General features: G+C 36.7%; 1 protein-coding gene across 3 annotated transcripts in view; it reads left to right on the forward strand.

Moving 5' to 3' along the window:
- flvcr2b (FLVCR choline and putative heme transporter 2b) overlaps nt 1-18,456 on the forward strand; it is a 25,534-nt gene extending 7,078 nt beyond the window's left edge. For 2 of the 3 annotated variants that reach the window (XM_030128488.1, XM_030128486.1), the window contains exons 3-11: nt 2,675-2,815; nt 5,426-5,493; nt 6,703-6,806; nt 7,413-7,523; nt 10,995-11,100; nt 13,198-13,309; nt 14,656-14,711; nt 17,108-17,261; nt 17,858-18,456. In XM_030128488.1, coding sequence (XP_029984348.1) covers nt 2,675-2,815; nt 5,426-5,493; nt 6,703-6,806; nt 7,413-7,523; nt 10,995-11,100; nt 13,198-13,309; nt 14,656-14,711; nt 17,108-17,194 — 785 coding nt within the window. In that variant the 3' untranslated portion in view covers nt 17,195-17,261; nt 17,858-18,456. The remainder of the gene's footprint in view (nt 1-2,674; nt 2,816-5,425; nt 5,494-6,702; nt 6,807-7,412; nt 7,524-10,994; nt 11,101-13,197; nt 13,310-14,655; nt 14,712-17,107; nt 17,262-17,857) is intronic. The other variant, XM_030128487.1, reaches the window with a different exon arrangement.
- Nucleotides 18,457-18,913: the final 457 nt, after the last annotated feature.

Genomic DNA, 18,913 nt, shown 5'->3' on the forward strand with positions numbered 1-18,913 from the left:
TCAGTAAACACATTTTTCAATAACTGCAAGTAATCTACAAACACTACCAGAGAAGGCATGTTATTGTCCCAGGTTTCAACCACATTAAGTCAAATTAACTCACTATATAATCTAGCCATTCCTCACATATTGAGGCTGATTTAGGATTTGTATCATAGAGAAAATTGTGACATTTAAGAAAAATGTCAATCAAACATTAGTGGTTATAGCTTAGAGAGAAATACTTTACATAGAGAAATGAGTGGGATGAAAAAGCTGTTGTCCTGTAGGGTCAAAGGGCACGTGGGGGTGTTGTATTGGTTCTGCATTCAGAAATACAAAAGAATGCTTGTGAAGGCATTCCATAGTAGCGCCATGCACAACATTCAGACTGTCAGTGCAGTTAGCGTTGACTGTTGTCTGCGTTTGTCACTAATCCACCTTGAAATATCTTGAAATTCTTGTGCTGTAAAAAGTACTTGAGACCCTTCATTGGTCTCTATAAAACAATGAATTACTTATTTGCTTACATGATATTCAGACTTTGTTCCACCTCTGTTTAGGGTTTATTCTGTCTGCTCCTGGTGACTCAAGTATAATATAATCAATCCCAATGGGCAAGAGTAGTTTCATGATATAACACATGCTGACATCGTTCTGCTTCATACACAAATGCTAGATGCCATGTTTGAGGGTAGTTGTGCTGCAGACCTGTTAGTCAACAGGGCAGACAGCGTCCCTGGATCCAGACATTTGCATAACTGTGAGCAAACAGAAGTGAAAAGAGAAGTTTAATGGCTGTCAGCCAGTGTAACTCACATAGACAATCTGCATCAGGACATAATATGAATGAATGGATGAGAAACGACTGTAAAGGCAAATCTATGGGTTTTCTTTCAATTGAAGTTAGAGGTGGCCTTAAAAAACATGTCTCAGTCCCAGTTCACACTTTGAGCAACTGGATTAAAATTAAATTTGCTGGATTAGTGGGAACTGTTGACTGAACATAACACCCTGGCTCAGTTCCTGAATCCACAAATACAGACATCTGTGTTTTGACAAGTGGCCTAAGGACACATACTTTTCCTCCAGAGAAAAGCTGACTAACATGTCACAGCTATGCCCTTTGAAGGCGACAGACGACGGTCATCTGTGTGGTTTTGTAAAGAGGACAAAGATAGAGTCCAGTTGCTTCCAAGGACACAAACCTCCCAGTGTCTAATAAGTGTTGTCACATAATAATATCACTAGTGAAATTTCACGTGTTGTGCTCATGTGTTCAACTAGATGCTGTCTTAATTATTACAAAAGTGTGACATTTTTAGCAAAATAGGTTTTCCACAGACTTGAGTATCAAGGTTAACCCTAGTTCTGGTGGGAAGACTTCTCCTTGATCCTAGTTTCCAGTAGTTGAACTACTGAGGTGTAGGGTGCTTGAGCAGGTCTTGAAAATCTTAAAAAGTATGGAATTTTGAAATGCTGTTTCCAGACCTTGAAAAGTCTGGAATTTTGTGTGAAAGTCTAAAAGTATGGAAAAAAGTTTATATCATAATCAAATTTTAGAGTATGCTTAAGGCACATAGTCTTGTAAGATAAGAAATACATGAGGAAAGCATCTAAAAACTTGATATGATTTCACTAACCGGTCGTTACTGGAATGATTCTAGTGAAACTTGTTTGAGTGATATCCATGCACTATTGTGATTTTTATATGTTTTGAAAATGTTTCTGTCAGTAAAGCATAATTTACTGTGAATTATATGTTCATTCATTCATACATTTATTAAAATGAACTTTTCTACTATACACAACAGGTACAATCTCCACCAAAAAAATAGGCACGGAAGTATAAAAGTACCTAAAGTCAAGGTCTTGGGGGGAAAAAATAGCAGTTTTGAAAAAGTCTGGAATTTTTATTTGGATAAAAAGCAAGCACCCTGGACACGTGGTTCAGGATGTGCCTTTTTTTAAAAATTCTGTGATATGTTTTTGTATATAATTGCATCTCTTTGTACATTATAGGGTGTTGAGTCAATTTCTAAATGTAGTTCTGCAACGTCACTGGTTTTACTTGACAGGCGGGTTTTACCTGACAGCAAGAAAAAAAAAACAACAGGTTATGCAGCTTTACTAAGAAGCTACAATATATACTAAATATTTGAGCTTCCCATTAGAAGAGAAAGGATGCAGGTCTCTGATCCAAAATAATAGTTGTTTCTGGACTGATGACCAGTCGTCTTTGTGGAAGGAGGTCAACCAATAACTACAAAACTACTACAAAACCGACTACTGTGTCTAGTCTTTTACTGTTTCCATTTAGTGTCTGTTTGCTGAAAGACTCTTATTACACAAGGCCTAACTTTTTAGTGTTTGACATCCCTTCATTTGGACAAATAACATAAGATAAGATAAGGTAAATCTTCATTGTCATTGCACAGGCATACTAAGTCCACAGCTTTGCAATAATAGACCTACCATAAACTTAAAGTTAACATGGGCTTTTAAAATACTAAAATAAAAACTGACTAAACTAAAGTAAAAACATAATCTGTACTTTACCCTATATTCAGTACATCAGCCCTGGTGTAAAACTGGCTTATATTCATGGCTGAATGTTCCTTTTTGCCTGTGACTGGCTTTTCCCTCATTTGTGTTTACTGTGTTTGAGAATGTTGTGGGTCTCTCCTTATGCCAGTCTTCCAGGAGCGTCCTAAACTCCCTCCCACTCAGGCCCAGGCCACAGCTCGCAGCATCCCACCAGAGCAGTACTCCTACACAGCCTCCATCCTCCGACTGCTCCGCAACAAGCCTTTCATCCTTCTCATCATCACTTACGGTTGGTAATCACTATATTTCATGGAGTACTTCAGACTTTTTAATTACCGTATTCAGATATGGAGAGGTCTTTTTACTCAGCTGAATAGCAGGTTGATGTAAAAATGTAGATTCTAGGTGTCTTTTGTCAGTGTTTTTTTACTGGTGACAATGGAAGTGACAACTTTTAAACAATAACTGTTGGATTCGCACCTGGGTTCCAACACACCTCACATTCAGACGAGTTCTGTCTGTTTAAGTCTAAGTGACTTCCAGAAAGCCTAAACACATTCCTTTTTATCTGTAACAAAGTCTATCTTATCTTTGAATCTCATAAAACTACACACAACTCGGAACCTATTAAATGCTCATTGAGGTGAATATGTTATGTGGAGGGGTTCAAAGTACCTTTATAGTCTGATAAGGCTTAAAAAGGACCATATAGTACCAACTTTCTGTGACAGCTTCCTCTTTGTTTGACCTCACTGTGTGACACAACTCATGTTACTATTTTTAATTTGTACGTTTGTTTCCTGTATTTCAACAAGTGATCTTTGGGTTACCAGAGAGCTGTGGAAATAGATTTATCTGCATAAAGTTATATAAAGTGTACATAAAAATGGGTTTAAGTAGGTGAAGCAATAGCAGGGTTTTTGCACTACATGCACACTGCAGACAAAAGGGCCCAAATCTGACTTTTTTGCCCATATTTAATTTTTTATGACAGTCTGAACAGCATAATGTGTTGTTTTTTTCACATCAGACCCAGACTAGTTTTCATTAGCTTCATAACATCATTTTCTAAGTCATATTTTTTCAGGTCATAGCCAATGATGAATAATGAAGCAGCAATGTGAGGAGATTAAGCTTACGCAGATGTCACAATTTGGCCTAAAATATGACTTGGGTAATTATGCTATGAGGCTAATGATGTGTGATCCTAAATCAGATAGATACGTGATGTTTTGCAATGTAGCGTCAGTCATGTCACATTTCATTCAACTTTTACGCTATTGAAATACAACAGGAATCACATTTCTGTACTAGAGGAGGCGGGACAAGGAAAGATCCATATTTACCTCCTTGAACACATTGTGCTGCATGTGATGTCATGTCTTCGAGTTGTTTCTGGGTCGTAGGCTGTTCACACATGAGTCTGATGGCAGATGCATAAAAATTATACACACAAAAAAAAATTGGATTTCAGCAAAATATCAGAATTGAGCATGAAGAGCTGCAGTGTGAATGTAGCCTTAGTCTTAGAGGTACAGGAGCCAAAAACCCAGGGAAAACAATGCCAGACCTTTGTAAAAACCAAAACAAACAAAAAAAACCCAACACTTTCTTCTGCAGGTCTCTCCTCTCATTCTAAATGAAAAGACTGAATGTGAATACAGATGAACCAGATGTCGTCTAATGTTGTAATGGACAAGACAGTGCACTGGAAAAATCTAAATCTCATCAAGTGTATGTTTCTCATTTCTTGTCAAAATATCTCATCACACTTAAAATAAGACATAATCACCTATGGAGTAACTTTTCAGTGAGATATAAGAACTTATTTTTAGACAATAGATCTTGAAAATCTTATTTCAAGAAATCTTACCCAGATAATTTTCATTTGTTCCATTGGCAGATTTTTTTTGCTTGAATTAAGCAAAAAAAATCTTGAATTAAGCAAAAAAATCTGCTAATGAATCAAATGAAAATTATCTGGGTAAGATTTCTTGAAATAAGATTTTCAAGATCTATTGTCCAAAAATAAGTTCTTATATCTCACTTACAAGTTACTCTTTAGGTGATTATATCTTATTTTAAGTGTAATGAGACTAGAAATGACAAAAATACGCTTGGTAGGATTTTGATTTTTGCAGTTTGGAGCTACCTTTCCAAATTTCCTCATTGAGACACGGGATACAGCAGTAGAAATCTGAATTGCACATGCAGTCGTCCTTCCAAAATGCTGTGATTTGACAAAAAAATAAAAACAAATTAGATTTAATGCTTGGATGAAGTCTGTTGATAACAAATAATTTGAAGCCCATTGTAATCCTCATATTAGGACTAAGGGATTAATCAGAAAATCCTAAAGTTTATATGAAAAGCCACTAATAAATGTTTGTTCACCTCAGAGGCATCATTGAACTCTGGCCCAAACACAGCATGACATGGACTATGGTATTAATACTCTAAGCCTTAATCTAAGTCTTACATTTAATTTGCTGAAACCCCAAACACATGACTTTATTGTACTCACTTTCAGCTCAGACTTCCAGTGTGTCCTTTTGGAAGTGTTGAAAGTAATATTTGATCTGACCAGTTATGATTGTTGTCCTGAATTTAACACTGAAGTGACAGGGCTTCTTAGTCAGACTTGTCACTGATATGTCAAACCTAGATACAAATATAATGAGGTAGAAATGAAAGGGCCTTTTATAGAAGTCCTTGGATTGTGACTTCTTCCTATTTTGGGAACTAACCTTTTAGTCTCAATAGAAACAACTGAAAACCTTCACGTGTCACTAGAGTGTAATAACTCAGTAAGACTGTCTGAAGTGTCCTGGTGGGTATTTTTATCTTGTGGGTTGTTGTTGTTTGCAGACTTTGTTTGACAGTGTTTCCCAAATCTCAGGTCTGAACGTGGGCTGTTTCTATGCTGTTGGCACACTGCTGAACCGCATGATCATCGAGCATTACCCTGTAAGTCCTGCCTTCTGTGAGCAAACAGGAACACATCAACAGCAGACTTTAGCAACCATTTCATTTTTTTTGTTTTGACCTCTAGTCCAATTGAACCATCAGTCCAAAAAACATGATATTATTTTAGAAGCTTTAGTTAAAGTTGTGCATTTTGCCTGAAAAATGACTTACCAATTAGTTCTCTTGATGTGTGATTCCAAAATGAAGACATAAAATAGGTTGCGTAGATGTTTTTATTTGGTTGCCAATTGGCAGAGGAAATATATAGCAATAGTATGACTTGGGAATTCATTTACCTAATTAAAGCATAATAAAAGTGTGCTTTAGAATAGTTTATAAATATTGACCTCAGTAAAACCGTGTGAAATGAAATCACATAGAAGATGCAACAAAACAAAACTAATGTAAATGAAGCAACAAACAAAAACAGCTCAAACTAAATATTTAGTTTGACAGTGGAATAGTCTATAAAAATATACATCTATGGCATTTCATAATATATATTTGTAAGTTTGGGTTCCGATGAGACACCTGTTTACGGTGTCAAGCTGAAAAATGAGAACCATTATTCCAGACAGATGACACGCTTATGTGCAGGAATAAAACAAGACAAATCCACACACCGCTATAGCGCTTGTGTTTGGGTTTAGATCGGGTTTTTCAAATGTTTCATGCAATATTGCTCATTTTCAAATTATACAAGACTCTTTTCAGTTCTGTGTTTTTTAACCTTCTCGACTCTTCTAGTCCTTGTTGCTCCATTGTGACCTGGAAATCGATGTCAGTGTGACATTTTGGAGTGTTAAAGAGCCATATAATACAAACCAGGACCAGGACTTTAAAAATGACAGTTTTCCTCAATCTGAAGTGTTTTGGTAATTTAGAATGGTCAAATATGCGATCACCGCAAGCAGATAACCAGAAACATTCAACATAGTACACAGACACTGGTAAATCTATGCATCTGCACGGTGTTTTTTTGTCACTAATCACTGTATTTTTTGCTTATCTATGTACTTCTAGGTGTAATATTTATAGTTTCCTGTCACTGTATCACTCACTGTCATATCATTGTCCTTTTCAAAACAGCATTACTTCTAAGATTAGAGTCTTTCATTTACCCTGATTTAACCAACCACTCTGTCCTTGTCTTGGTATGTAAGGTTATAAGGTCTGTAACCTCTGTCATGTGTTTCTTGACCTTTTGAGGGAGAGGAGGTGAATGCTGGGAGGATCGGTCTTACTATAGTCATCGCTGGAATGGTCGGTTCCCTCATCTGTGGCATTTGGCTGGACAGAACCAAGACCTACAAGTAAGTCACATGTCAGAAAGGTGACGTCTGAGACTATGGGGTAAAAGGGTGTGAAAATGAAGATGACAGAGAGAAGACATAGTGCTAGGCTGTCCATAGTCGTAGGCTGTGATCTGCTGTTTATTATCATTTCTCCTCTCATCTTGCTTCAGATCTTGTATAGTGTTTGTGTTTGCTGTTGGGGATGTGTGTGTGTGTGTGTGTGTTTTTCCAGGTGTGGCCCCGGGGCCCTGTGGCCGTGGACTAACAGCAGTGTCCACTCTACGGGGGTGGACTGCAGCCAACATTATTTACCCATCTTGCTCTGCTGGGGGGATGTGGGGGTGTTTTGTGTACAAGCAGAGACACATTCAGTCCTGCCTGCTTTTGTTTTCGTAGACTGATATGTAAATTACACTTTAATAGACTCGCAGTTTATCAGTTCATTTCATATACAAGACTCCCAAAGCTGCCACGTTAGCATCTAAATGAACAATCTAAGCACATTTAAGAACATCGTTAACACAGTATTTAACTCTCCTTAGACACAGATCTGCCTGACAGCCAAAGTGGGAAGAACAACAGCCTAAAGTGTCTCATTTCTTCACTGTATAAACATCTTTCCAGGCAGACGACCCTTGCGGTGTACTTCATGTCTCTGGTTGGGATGATCGTCTACGCTGCCACCCTCAATCTGGGACACCTCTGGGTGGTCTTCATCACTGCTGGAGCCCTCGGGTATTGTTTCAGTCATTACTTATTCATTCAGTCCTCCTGCTTCATGTGATATGGAAGTAATTTTTACTAAAAACTGTTTATTGTTACAATTTTTCTTGCGATCTGTGTCAGGAATACAGATCCTTAAAGGAGTTATTTGTAGTATTATTCAAAACTGTCAGCAACACATGGAAGTTGTGTATCAGTGCACACTTAGGACTATCCAAACCACCAGTCAAAATAACACTGTCTTAGACTCTTCATGTGATGCATCAGCTGATAGTTTACATTACAGCTCTGTCACAGTAACGGTTTGTGTTGTCAGTGGCTGCACTAGAGATCTGTTTTAGTCTGAACCGTAGATCAACAAACGACCAACTCAGCAAAGATAGTAACATCACATAATAACTTCATACTTCCATAAGCCTCATAATCAAACTCACCCGTGTAGAAGAAACACTGATTTCAGCATTAACTCGATTCTTTTCATTTAGAGTTAAAACATTAACAGCGCTTCAAGCTTTTATCACTTCGTCACTTTATTTGAGTCTACAAGTTGTTTCTTAATGGTTCTCATTGCATTTTGCCACTTTCTGATGCTTTGGTCAAAGGCCCCATGTTGTTAGTTTTCCTCACCATGAAACACAGACACAGAGTGACTCACTGCACCTTCTAGTGGTCACAGAAATCCCGTGGAATGTCATTATGAATAAATTTCAGTTCATATCTCTATCATCCAGTACAATGACATCTTCAGCAGAACTCTACCGTTCTTTAGTCTAATCGCTCCAATGATAATTTCAGGTTTATTTTTAATATTTGAAAACAGAAATATTACATATGGCCCCTTTTGAGGAAAAAAGTTAAATTTAACAGACAGAAACTTTAAATTGTAAGGTATGTTCTGCATATACAGCAGTGGCGATTTCTCATAGACTGCAAGGGAACCCCGGCTTCCCCTAAAATTATGAAAATTAAATGGTTAAATATGTACGATTTAGTTGACATTTCATTGACTACAAATGTGTTAGAACACATTCATCTCACAGACGAGTTCATTCAAAATCAGCTTTATCACAAACCAGCAGACTCGATGTTGTTCACTTCTCATACATTCCCGTTGCGCTGTTTTCTCATACGATCTATGCTCAGTGCATTTGCCCGTAGACACCTGGCGTCCATGCACTTCAGTGGTACTGAGTGGAACAGTTTTTTTCATTGCCTCAAAACTGGACGGTAATTGGATGAATGCCACAATGTTGTCCCGCCCCCGGACGCTTGGCGTCTCTGGGGGTGAATGGAGCTGGCCAGGCTGGAGGCCAGGATTCCACATGCTGATTGGAGGATCAGTCGAAAGGCTGAATCCCGTTTGATTGACAGCTATTTTGAGATATACTCTTTCACTCGACAGAGTTCAATTTAATACCGTCGCGCATTCTGCTTGTGAAATCGAGAGAGAAACCACTACGAAATTACTTGTTCATTTCTTGCACTGTAAATAAAACACACTCATTGTACTTCCTTGTTTCAATTTAACATAATTTCAGTGTTTTCTTGTTAACTTGGTACGATAAGGTCACTGACCATTTTCTTAAAAAGGAACGGAGGGCCCAATTTATGTTTAAATAACTAGATCTTTTTTTTTTTTTTTTTTATGTAAGCCGACAATGAGCTTCCCCTCTCTGAAAGACAAGCAGCCACCACTGATATGCAGGGTTCCCGGAGGCTCTTACAAAGTATTAAAGGTCTTGAATTCACAAATTTGCATTTAATACCTTAAAAAGTCTTTAAAAGGTATTAAATTTGATATGGTAGGTCTTAAGTTATGTTGCCATAAACTTGTTCACTGTATTGTGTTTAAATGTGTCTGGAAAATGTCCAAACTACAAAGAAAGTAACATTAGTTGACTTAGTTCCTACCCGACAATTTATACTGAAATTAGGAACCACTTATCACTAACTTTGCAGCCTCCAGTGAGAAATGACTCGGAACAGTGGGAATCAAGATGCTGGAGTAAATCAATACATTTTTCTAAATTCTAGGAGCCACGAATGTTTGCCAGCACAGCTGCTAAACAGGCTGTGAAATGGGCATTAAATTCTGTTCTAACTGTCTTAAAAATGTCTGAAAAGTCTTAAATTTCAATTACAGAAACCTGTCAGAACCTGTATATAGAAATACAGTATGTCTACTATCACGTTACCAGAAATGGTCTTTGCACCAGTGGAAATGGTTTCTGTTCTTAATAAAAAAGTGTCTGTCAGCTCAGTCGTATCCCTGTACAGAGATATGGATGTATTAACTCAGTTTGATACTGGAAACCTGTCAAATACTGAGAAGCTGTAAATGCTTTTTACATGAATTCTGTGCCATTTGTACAGTAATGATTTACAGCTCTGCTTTACCTTTGGCTTGTGAAATATGCAAACATACACACCCTTAGGATGTGCTTGTACACAGTGACTGTTTGTAGACATATAGAGCAGAGATAATGTCACACTCCATCAGTATTATTTTGAACATTAAAAGCATTAAATATGACACTAAATGGATCATTGTAGAGAAAATGATGCACAGGGTAACATATTTATCTTTTCACTGTAACAAAGCCAGATTTAGTTTCACTGCTCTAGATGTGGTCAAACCCTTATTGCAGTCCTTCATTTGCACAGATTGTCGCCCAGTCTGGGGCGACCCCCTGTGTGAATTCGCACCCACGAAATGTACAATGAGTGTTCCCATACTGTGCAGCACATGCCTTAATGTGAATAAGGTTCATGTGACATGGACAAAGTGGCTAAACAAGTCATAGAATGCTTTAATTACTAAATTCAGTTTACTTCATATGGAATGTTTAGTGTTCAGGTAATTAGATGAACAGTTTCAGCCTTTTCCAGTGAGTTTCAATGTTGTCAATGGTTTTGTACTTTTTTTATCCTTGTCAACATCTTCATAGGTATTTCCTTTTAATTTAATTCAGGACAAAGAAAAAAAAAAGAAGCAAATGTCATGTATATTGCATCACATCTGTTGTGACATCCTCCTCTTATCACAACCTACTTACGTGGAAATGATGTGAACACAGTTATCAGTGAAATGCATGTAAAACTGAGACATGCTGACTCAGATCAAGGTCATTCATTACCGTTTTCATTTGTGAATCATGTCGAAGTGGAAAGACAACAATAGACTGGTTTTCAATGACACAAATATGTGATCATTAGACGTCTTTAAAAAAACCTGTTGTACTTGTGTTACATCACCTCTGGTGTCACCTTTGTCTTAAGGTATGTGCAGAAGGGAGTGTAACAGTCTGCTTAGTCCATCACAAACCAAATTAAGATATGTTAACAAACTGAAAATGACAACTAGCAAAACAAAAAAGACCATCTTATTCCTGTGGTGCATTCTCTATATTTTCTCCTGACATTTAAAGCATAAAGTACTTGTTCTGTTTAATAAAGGTTCTGGATGTCTCTGTTTGCGTCCAGGTTCTTCATGACAGGCTATTTGCCTCTGGGCTTTGAGTTTGCAGTCGAACTGACGTATCCAGAGTCAGAGGGAACCTCCTCCGGCCTCCTCAACTGTTCAGCACAGGTATGCCTCCGAGGCCAAAACATTTTTGTGGTTATATTTACGAGAACAATATTTAATCATTGCATTTCACCTGATTAGTCTGGTTGCTAAAAATAAAGGTTTCCAAGGAGACACAGGTATGTATATACAATGCCTGACCTGAGTAATAACCTAAAAACAATCTGCGGTGTCAGTTTAGTTAAATGTACTTTTAAAGCCTCTTTGTCCCTGAGGTGCAGCTTCTATTGACTATTGTTTGAGAAGCATGATGCATTCACTGTTTCTGGTCCGTGTGTCAGAGTACTTTTGTTAGACTGGTTATTAGCTGCAGATACCGTTCTGGCTGCAAATTCAGGGAGATACCGATGCTACTCCTCGTAGGCCTCAGCTGCTGAGTAATGAAAGTGACACATTATTCTAAGAATAGGATTGGACCACATGCACAAAAAAACGGAGAAAATCATCTCAATTAATCTTTAGGCTTGGTGGAGTAAAACATGACTAGAAGTGGAGTATCCACAGCAGTTTTAATGATGAAATAGTATATGCACAATTAAAACCAAATTTTAAGTTTTTTTAAGTAACTATGTGAACAAAGTAAGTCCTCAGGAAAATAGAAAAATGTATATTGCAATAATTGTCATTGTATCACCTTTTTGTCACTACCATTTATCTTCCGCGTCTGTTTAGCTTTTTGTAATATGTACATTCATCCACTCAGCTACTATGTAATTCTCAAGGGATTGATGATGTTATAAGCTCAGTTTCAATGATGTTGAGAGTAGAAATAAAACAGCATAATACTGGTAACAAACAGCAAACAAACACATGAAACAAAATATAATTATAAGTACTGACATTAATGCAGAGTTTTACATTGACCTACAGATACAGGTCCAATTTTCAATGTAAAAATGTAATAGTATGTTTTTTCCAAAGTGCAGCATAGGTTGAATATGACCAATTTAGTAAAGAAGTGATGTACACTCACTGGCCACTTTATTAGGTACACTTTGCGTATTCGGGGTTGAACCTTGTTGCCTTCAGAATTGCCTTAATTCATAGATTTCACAGGGGTGGTCTTGGTCCACATTGACATTTAAGTTCAGTGAATATATTATGTTCACAAAATCAGTTGAGATAGCACTAAGGAGCCAAAAGTGTGTCAAGAAAGTACCCCCCCCACACCATCATTAGACTATTCTCTGTAAATACCATTCACCAGTCACTTTGAACTTCAGCAGATCATTTTGACCATGTCTACATGCTTAAATCCTCAGAGCCTCTGGGGTCCCCTAGAGGCTCACCTGGGGAAGTGCATTCCACGTGAAACCATCTGATGCAGTCACCCAGGTTCAAGTCCAGCCTGAAGTCATTTCCTGCATGACATTTCCATACCCTCTGGAATCTATCCAATAAAGGCAAAATGCCCAAAAAAGTGAGCTGCTGCCATGTGATTGGCCAAGTAGAGTCAATACAGTTTAACAGATGTACCTAATAAACTGGCCAGTGAGCGTATATGTTGCTATTTTAACCCATAAAGACCCAGAGCTATTTTTTGTGGTGACTTCCAAATGATTTTTTTTCTCTTCATTTATCCATTACCAAGTGTTTTGTCACCATTTTTATACTATTACCCTTCTCATTTTTTCAGTGAAAATCAGGTATCTTCCAATATTTAATTTACTGACCATATAGGTGTTACTAAAAGCTCAGTAAATTCAAATGTTGATTGAAGGAAACTTTACTTTTCCAGCAAAATATACCATTAACTCTACATAACAAAAAGGACTGACATCCATTGTCATTTGTGAAACTACATGGGTTTAATTGTTGAGCCAATCTTACTGAAGACAGGGGTGTTTCCACCTTCAGTACAGAGACTCTAGATGCATCTGAAAAAGTCATCTGATGCTGCTGAAAAGCTGACAAACTGCATTTTATCTGAATTATTCATCTGTATTGATATGATTAGTGGCTCAAAAGTGAAACATTATAGATCACTAGATGCATTTGGGTCTTTAAGGGTTAAAGCTTTCTAAATAAAGACGAAAACACGTGTGTGCATATGAGACACAGACCCCAGCTTTGTTCTTGACTATTGTTATGCACACACAGGTGTTCGGCATCATTTTCACCATCTGCCAGGGGAAGATCATCGACAGCTTTGGCACACTAGCAGGAAACATCTTCTTGTGTGTCTTTCTTTTAATTGGTACAATAATGACAGGTAAGACAATTCTGATTGTGAAACTGAGTCATAACTACCTACTGGTTTTAATGCAAAACAGATCTTAGTGTTCCTGCACAAAATGTTTAATTCCAAGAATACAAAAAGCCGTTACTGTGCAACATGAAGAATTGCTTCAAGGTTATGTTGTTTTTTAGCCAGAACATTTAAATCTTGGTGACAAGTCTGTTTACTTTTTAGCTTTTTCATAACAAACTTCCTGGCAAAAAACAGTGTTTGATCCAAGGAATAGTTATAGTTTATTTCCAAACTGCGTAAGTAACAACATGGTGTGCTGTTTGATGTTTGACAGAAGATGGTGTCCACACTCATCTTAAAGCCCTGAAAAATAAATGTTTGCCACAAAGTTAAGTTCTTATGTGGTTGATTGTTTTGGAAAAAAACAACTCAGATGTTGTGCAGAACATGCTTTGTGGTCTGAGTAATGGAAAATGCAGCATCGCTCACAGGGCATCAACATGCTTCATACTAACAAACATACGGTAGCAAGACTTCAGCTGTTAAAGGTGAAACTCTGTTGACATGAAGCTAAAATTAAGCCACTTAGGTCTTTGTGCGTGGTCCATTATGAGGAATATTTAACTTCTTAAAATGCATTAGTCAGTGGAGCGCTAAACTTTGTGCACAGTACAAAAAAAACTTCCAGACTTTTGTGGCTACAAAGGTCATCAGAGACTGACTCATTGTTATTTGTAACTTACTCAGCATTTAAGCATATGAGTGGACTCTGTGTTGCTGTCCATGGGCCAAAAGTCTACGAACAGTTTGTGGAAAACCACAGCAGAACTCCCGCGTCTTGATTTACGATGCAGCTGACTATCATAGAGGATCAGTCAAAATGTATAAATACTGTTTACTTTGGGATGGATTTGTGATCAAAGGTTATCAAGCTGCAGAAAACGAGGCTAATTATTAACTTGTGCTTCAGTTATAAATATGTAAATCTGAATCCTGGTCATGTGTTGATTCCAGATTTACATATTTTGCTTCACAACCTGGGAAAGTAATGTACCAGGCTGTACTTTAAAAAAATCCTTTGTTAGGGTTGTGATCAGTGATCTGTGCATAAGTGCCACCTGCTGGATAGTTACATTTATTACATCATCTCAACTAAAATCCCTCTAATTCCGAAATCATTACCATCACATGCATGGAAAGATAGGAACTCCTTTATTTACAGTAGCAGAGTACAGCTGAAATATGTAGTTTTGAATGTTTTAGTCTCTACAATAGTAAATAACACATGTAACTGTCTTTTGTCATAATCACATGCAGACTTTGTCCGGTTTTTTTTTGGTTTTTTTTCCTGTTTTTTCCCCTTTCAGGTCTAATCAGGTCTGATCTACGGAGACAAAATGCAAACCTATTGGCCAAAGCTGCAGTAAGTGGAAAAATGAGCTGACAAAGGGTGTCATGCTTTGTTTATTTGTCAGATGGTGGTAGTAGTGTTTAAGAGGGATGTTTTTTTCTTTTGCTTGGGGATTTTCATATAGTCTGAGTCACATGTGTGTCTTGTGCTGCTCTCGAACTCCCTGCCCCATACTGTGTTTATTGTTGCTGTCTGTTGTTTTTGCGTGTCACATAATAGATCATTAGTATTAAGACTGAACAATACACAAAAAAAAATCATATTATAATTCTGACTTGAGTTATAATTTTAGCAGGAATGGTCATTTTAGCATTTGATTTGCACTGAAAAAAATCTAAAAAGCATGTTTTTTTTCCATGATTTCTGGACCTGGTCATCTCTGTATCTGCTTCACTTATAATGTTATTACACATTTTTCCGTTATCAAAAACCTGCAGATCCTCTGATTGTGCCATTGCACTTGCCCATACTCTGATTTTAATATTTTTGGGGTTAATTGTTCAGTCCTAATAAGAGTACTGGTGCATGTTGGTGAATAACACATTAGGTGGGTTTTCCATCCAAGTTTATTGTGATTTTTTTTTTTTTTTTAACAGAAGTGGCAGAAATGTGAAATTATGTGCATGATATAATAATTATTTTATTATTATTATTGTGTGTTAAGATAAAGCCGGTTAGATGTAGTATATTTATACATTTTATATTACTTGAGGAGCTGATGCATGTAAATTCTGAAAACCCTGAAACTGAATTGACCCAAACTACTTTTCTAGGACTTTATTTCTAACTCAAGTGTTTATCCATAATTTGTTTCTAAAACTCCAGTTACATGTTTGTATTTCTGTTTGTTTCTTGTTGCGATTCAGTTTCATTCTCCTCATGCATTAGTATTTGCTAAATCTGTCACTTAATCTGCACCTATTTACATTTACATTTTATTTATACACCAAATTTTCCACCTCTCACAATTGTTTTTTTTTTTTTTTTTTTTTCATGGCATTTCCACTTAATACAAAACTAGAATTGCTAATAAAAACAGATGGATGGAAGTGCACGTATTATTTCTACTGCATGTCTGGCATTTATCCTCAGGTATCTGTGCAGGAGATTACCTCTGCATTTCAACATTATCTGCCAGAAGCAAATTTTAATTAACTGACAAATTATAAATGTGTCGGATTTGCTTAAATTTAAAGAAACATATCAACTAACAATTTCTTCATTGTTGTGATTTTTTTTCCTCCATATGTTCAGTCGATACTATGCCAATTCAGTCTTAACATGGTATTCTTCTGTAGCATGATTTGGTAAAGTTGCTTTGGGTGAAAAGTCCAAAAGGCAGATCTGTACAACGATGATAAAAGGGGCTATATGTAGTATTTATATTATTATTTAAAAATGATCATCAGTGTTAATAAAAAAGATTTCTGATGTTGTGCCAAAGGTGATAACATATTGGGTTGTAGATATGAACCAGGGGATTTATGTGACCACTAGAGGGAGTAGTGAGTTGCCAGTTTCCCATGGTGGATAAAACTAAAGCCATGGGGCCTTTGACCAAAGCATCACAAAGTGACCAGATGGGATGAGAACCACTAAGAAACAACTTTTAGAGTCACAGAAAATGATAAAGTGATATAAGCTGGAAGCACTGTTGTTTTCACCACTGGACACAGCTTTAAATGAAAAGAATGGAGTTAGATGCTTAAATCACAGCGTTTCTTCTTCACAAATGACTTTGATTATGAGGTATAAAGTTATGTGAAAGCAGAGGAAAGAAAGAAAACAGGTGAATAGTGGATTTACTGTGACTTTGTTTAAAACAGTTAAACTAACAGAGCTATAATGTAAACTATCAGCTGATGCAGCATGTAAAGATTAAAACACGACCATCTGTCAAAAATTCAAGACTTTGAAGAAGAATGCTTGATGATACTCTCATACAGATGTGTCCAAAACAATGAGCTTTATATTTTATTCAGTGAGGGATACAATCTGTGGATGCATAGTGTTAATTTTTTGGTGGTTTTGGTAGAACTAAGTGTGTTTTGGTGCATGACTTCCTCCTGCTGTTGAAAGTTTTGAATATCAGTACTACATATAACCCCTTTAAGTGAAACGTTTACGGCTTTACAATTATGACTAAACCACTGACAAAATCAGTAGTATATGTACGTAAAGTGGGTCTCCAAGCCCCAAGTGATGACTTATTGCTGTAGTGTAAAATTACTCAATTATACATTAAATAAGACCATGTTGGTTTAATTTATAGGGTAATTCATGTGATAAGAATAGAAAGTAGACTTAAAGATAATAAATGCCTAACATAAAGGTACGTTCATCCCAGGCTGGAGACCCACACCACTGTGATGTGTGACTGTAGCAGTGATCAGTACTGGTTGTTTTAGGCGGAGGGGCAGATGTCAGCACAAGACTACGGAGCCACAGCCCTAATCGCCCAGCCGCAGACCCCTCCTCCTTCTTCTCAAGCCTGATCAATAATCCTTTCTTCTTCCAAAATAAATCTCCTCAAATCTTTGCTCAACATACAGATGCACAAAGGTAGGAGCACCGCTGCAGATCAGCAGACACTGCCCAGAATCAAACACATCTGCTGCACAACCCCTTTCACTGTCAAACCTCTCCGTTCCGCATCTTTATTTCCTACGATCTCGCTCAATATTCATACATACAACCATGCAAATATTGAGCTTTTTCACACTTCCAGTTTGTGATTTTTCTCAGCTACTTCAACCAAATTACAGCTGAACTTATGTCAAATCAGGTAACAATCTCATCACTGTCTGTGAAATAACACCATGTAGGTTATTTTGTTAACTTATTGGAGGTAAATATGTAGTTTAGCACTTTGTTTTATAGTGTTTTGTTGTGTTCACCATTATGGATTATGCAGGATATTAGATTATTTTAGCAGAACACTCAAGTGAGCAATGAACAAATATTATTTTGGTGTGTGCCTGTGCCAGATGTCAAGTAAGTGACACCAATTTCATTAATGTACTTAATGTTTGCAGGCATTTTTCTTAATACACAAAATGTATTTGCTTGCACATCATAATGCATTTATAAGTCACCTTTTTTTGTCCGTTTAAAGACACGTAAACCCTACATTCTGTCTTGCATGTTTTGGTCAACAGGGACCTTCTGATTGCCAGAATGGGAGCATATCAGCACCTACTGTCATCCACGAGGCCAAGTTATAGTCGTATATACACTAACAAAAAAAAGGCTTGAACAAATGAGTATGTCCTTCCTGTTGCAAAATAACGTACAGGAATAAAACAAAGCAACAAGGAGGGACTTTAGTCCATTTTAGAAGACCTTAATGTTGTGTTAATTATTTATTAAAACTGTGATGAAATGTTGAAAAGTTTGATTATAATGCAAAATTGTCATATTTTTACAAAAAAGTCAGCTTTTTTTTAAAAAAAAAAAGTATTTTTGAAATTTCAGTGAATCTGCAAAAAGACAAATCTGTGGAATATTTGTATGTACAATTGTACATGTCAGTATTGTAAAAGAGCACAACTGATCATGAATTTGCCAATACAGTGTCTTGTTATTACTTAAACAGTTGATCATATATATGTGCAAATTTTGGTAGAAGAGTGATGTTTAATAATTTATACATGTTAAATAGTCTCTAATCTGTGGCAGAGCCTAGTAATGGGATTTTATTTGTAACACTATTCATGTTTACTTATTTAACATGAAATAAAAATGTTTTATAAAGTTGTTTTGCTTAATTTTTGCCTCACAACAGCAAGAGTTGGCAATAAAAGTCAGTCAGCATATGCGATGGATGGATGGATGGATGGATGGATGGATGGATGGATGGATGGATGGATGGATGGATGGATGGATGGATAGATAGATAGATAGATAGATAGATAGATAGATAGATAGATAGATAGATAGATAGATAGATAGATAGATAGATAGATAGATAGATACTTTATTGATCTTTTGCATGAAATTGCAGGAATAAAATTAAGGGACTTGATTTAGTCTTTTCTGAGATCAAAATGTAAAAAGAAATTGATTGTATGTACTCATTTTGGCCACGTGGTGGCGACATTGCAGTGTCCAAACTGTTTTATCTCATGAAAATGCCCTGGAGGCAGCAAAAAATGAATGTCCACTGATGATCAAAAGGGAGACAGTCTAGTAATAATTGCTCATGTTGAAATAAA

This window comes from Sphaeramia orbicularis, chromosome 24 (genome assembly GCF_902148855.1).
Source record: "Sphaeramia orbicularis chromosome 24, fSphaOr1.1, whole genome shotgun sequence".
Taxonomy (NCBI): domain Eukaryota; kingdom Metazoa; phylum Chordata; class Actinopteri; order Kurtiformes; family Apogonidae; genus Sphaeramia; species Sphaeramia orbicularis.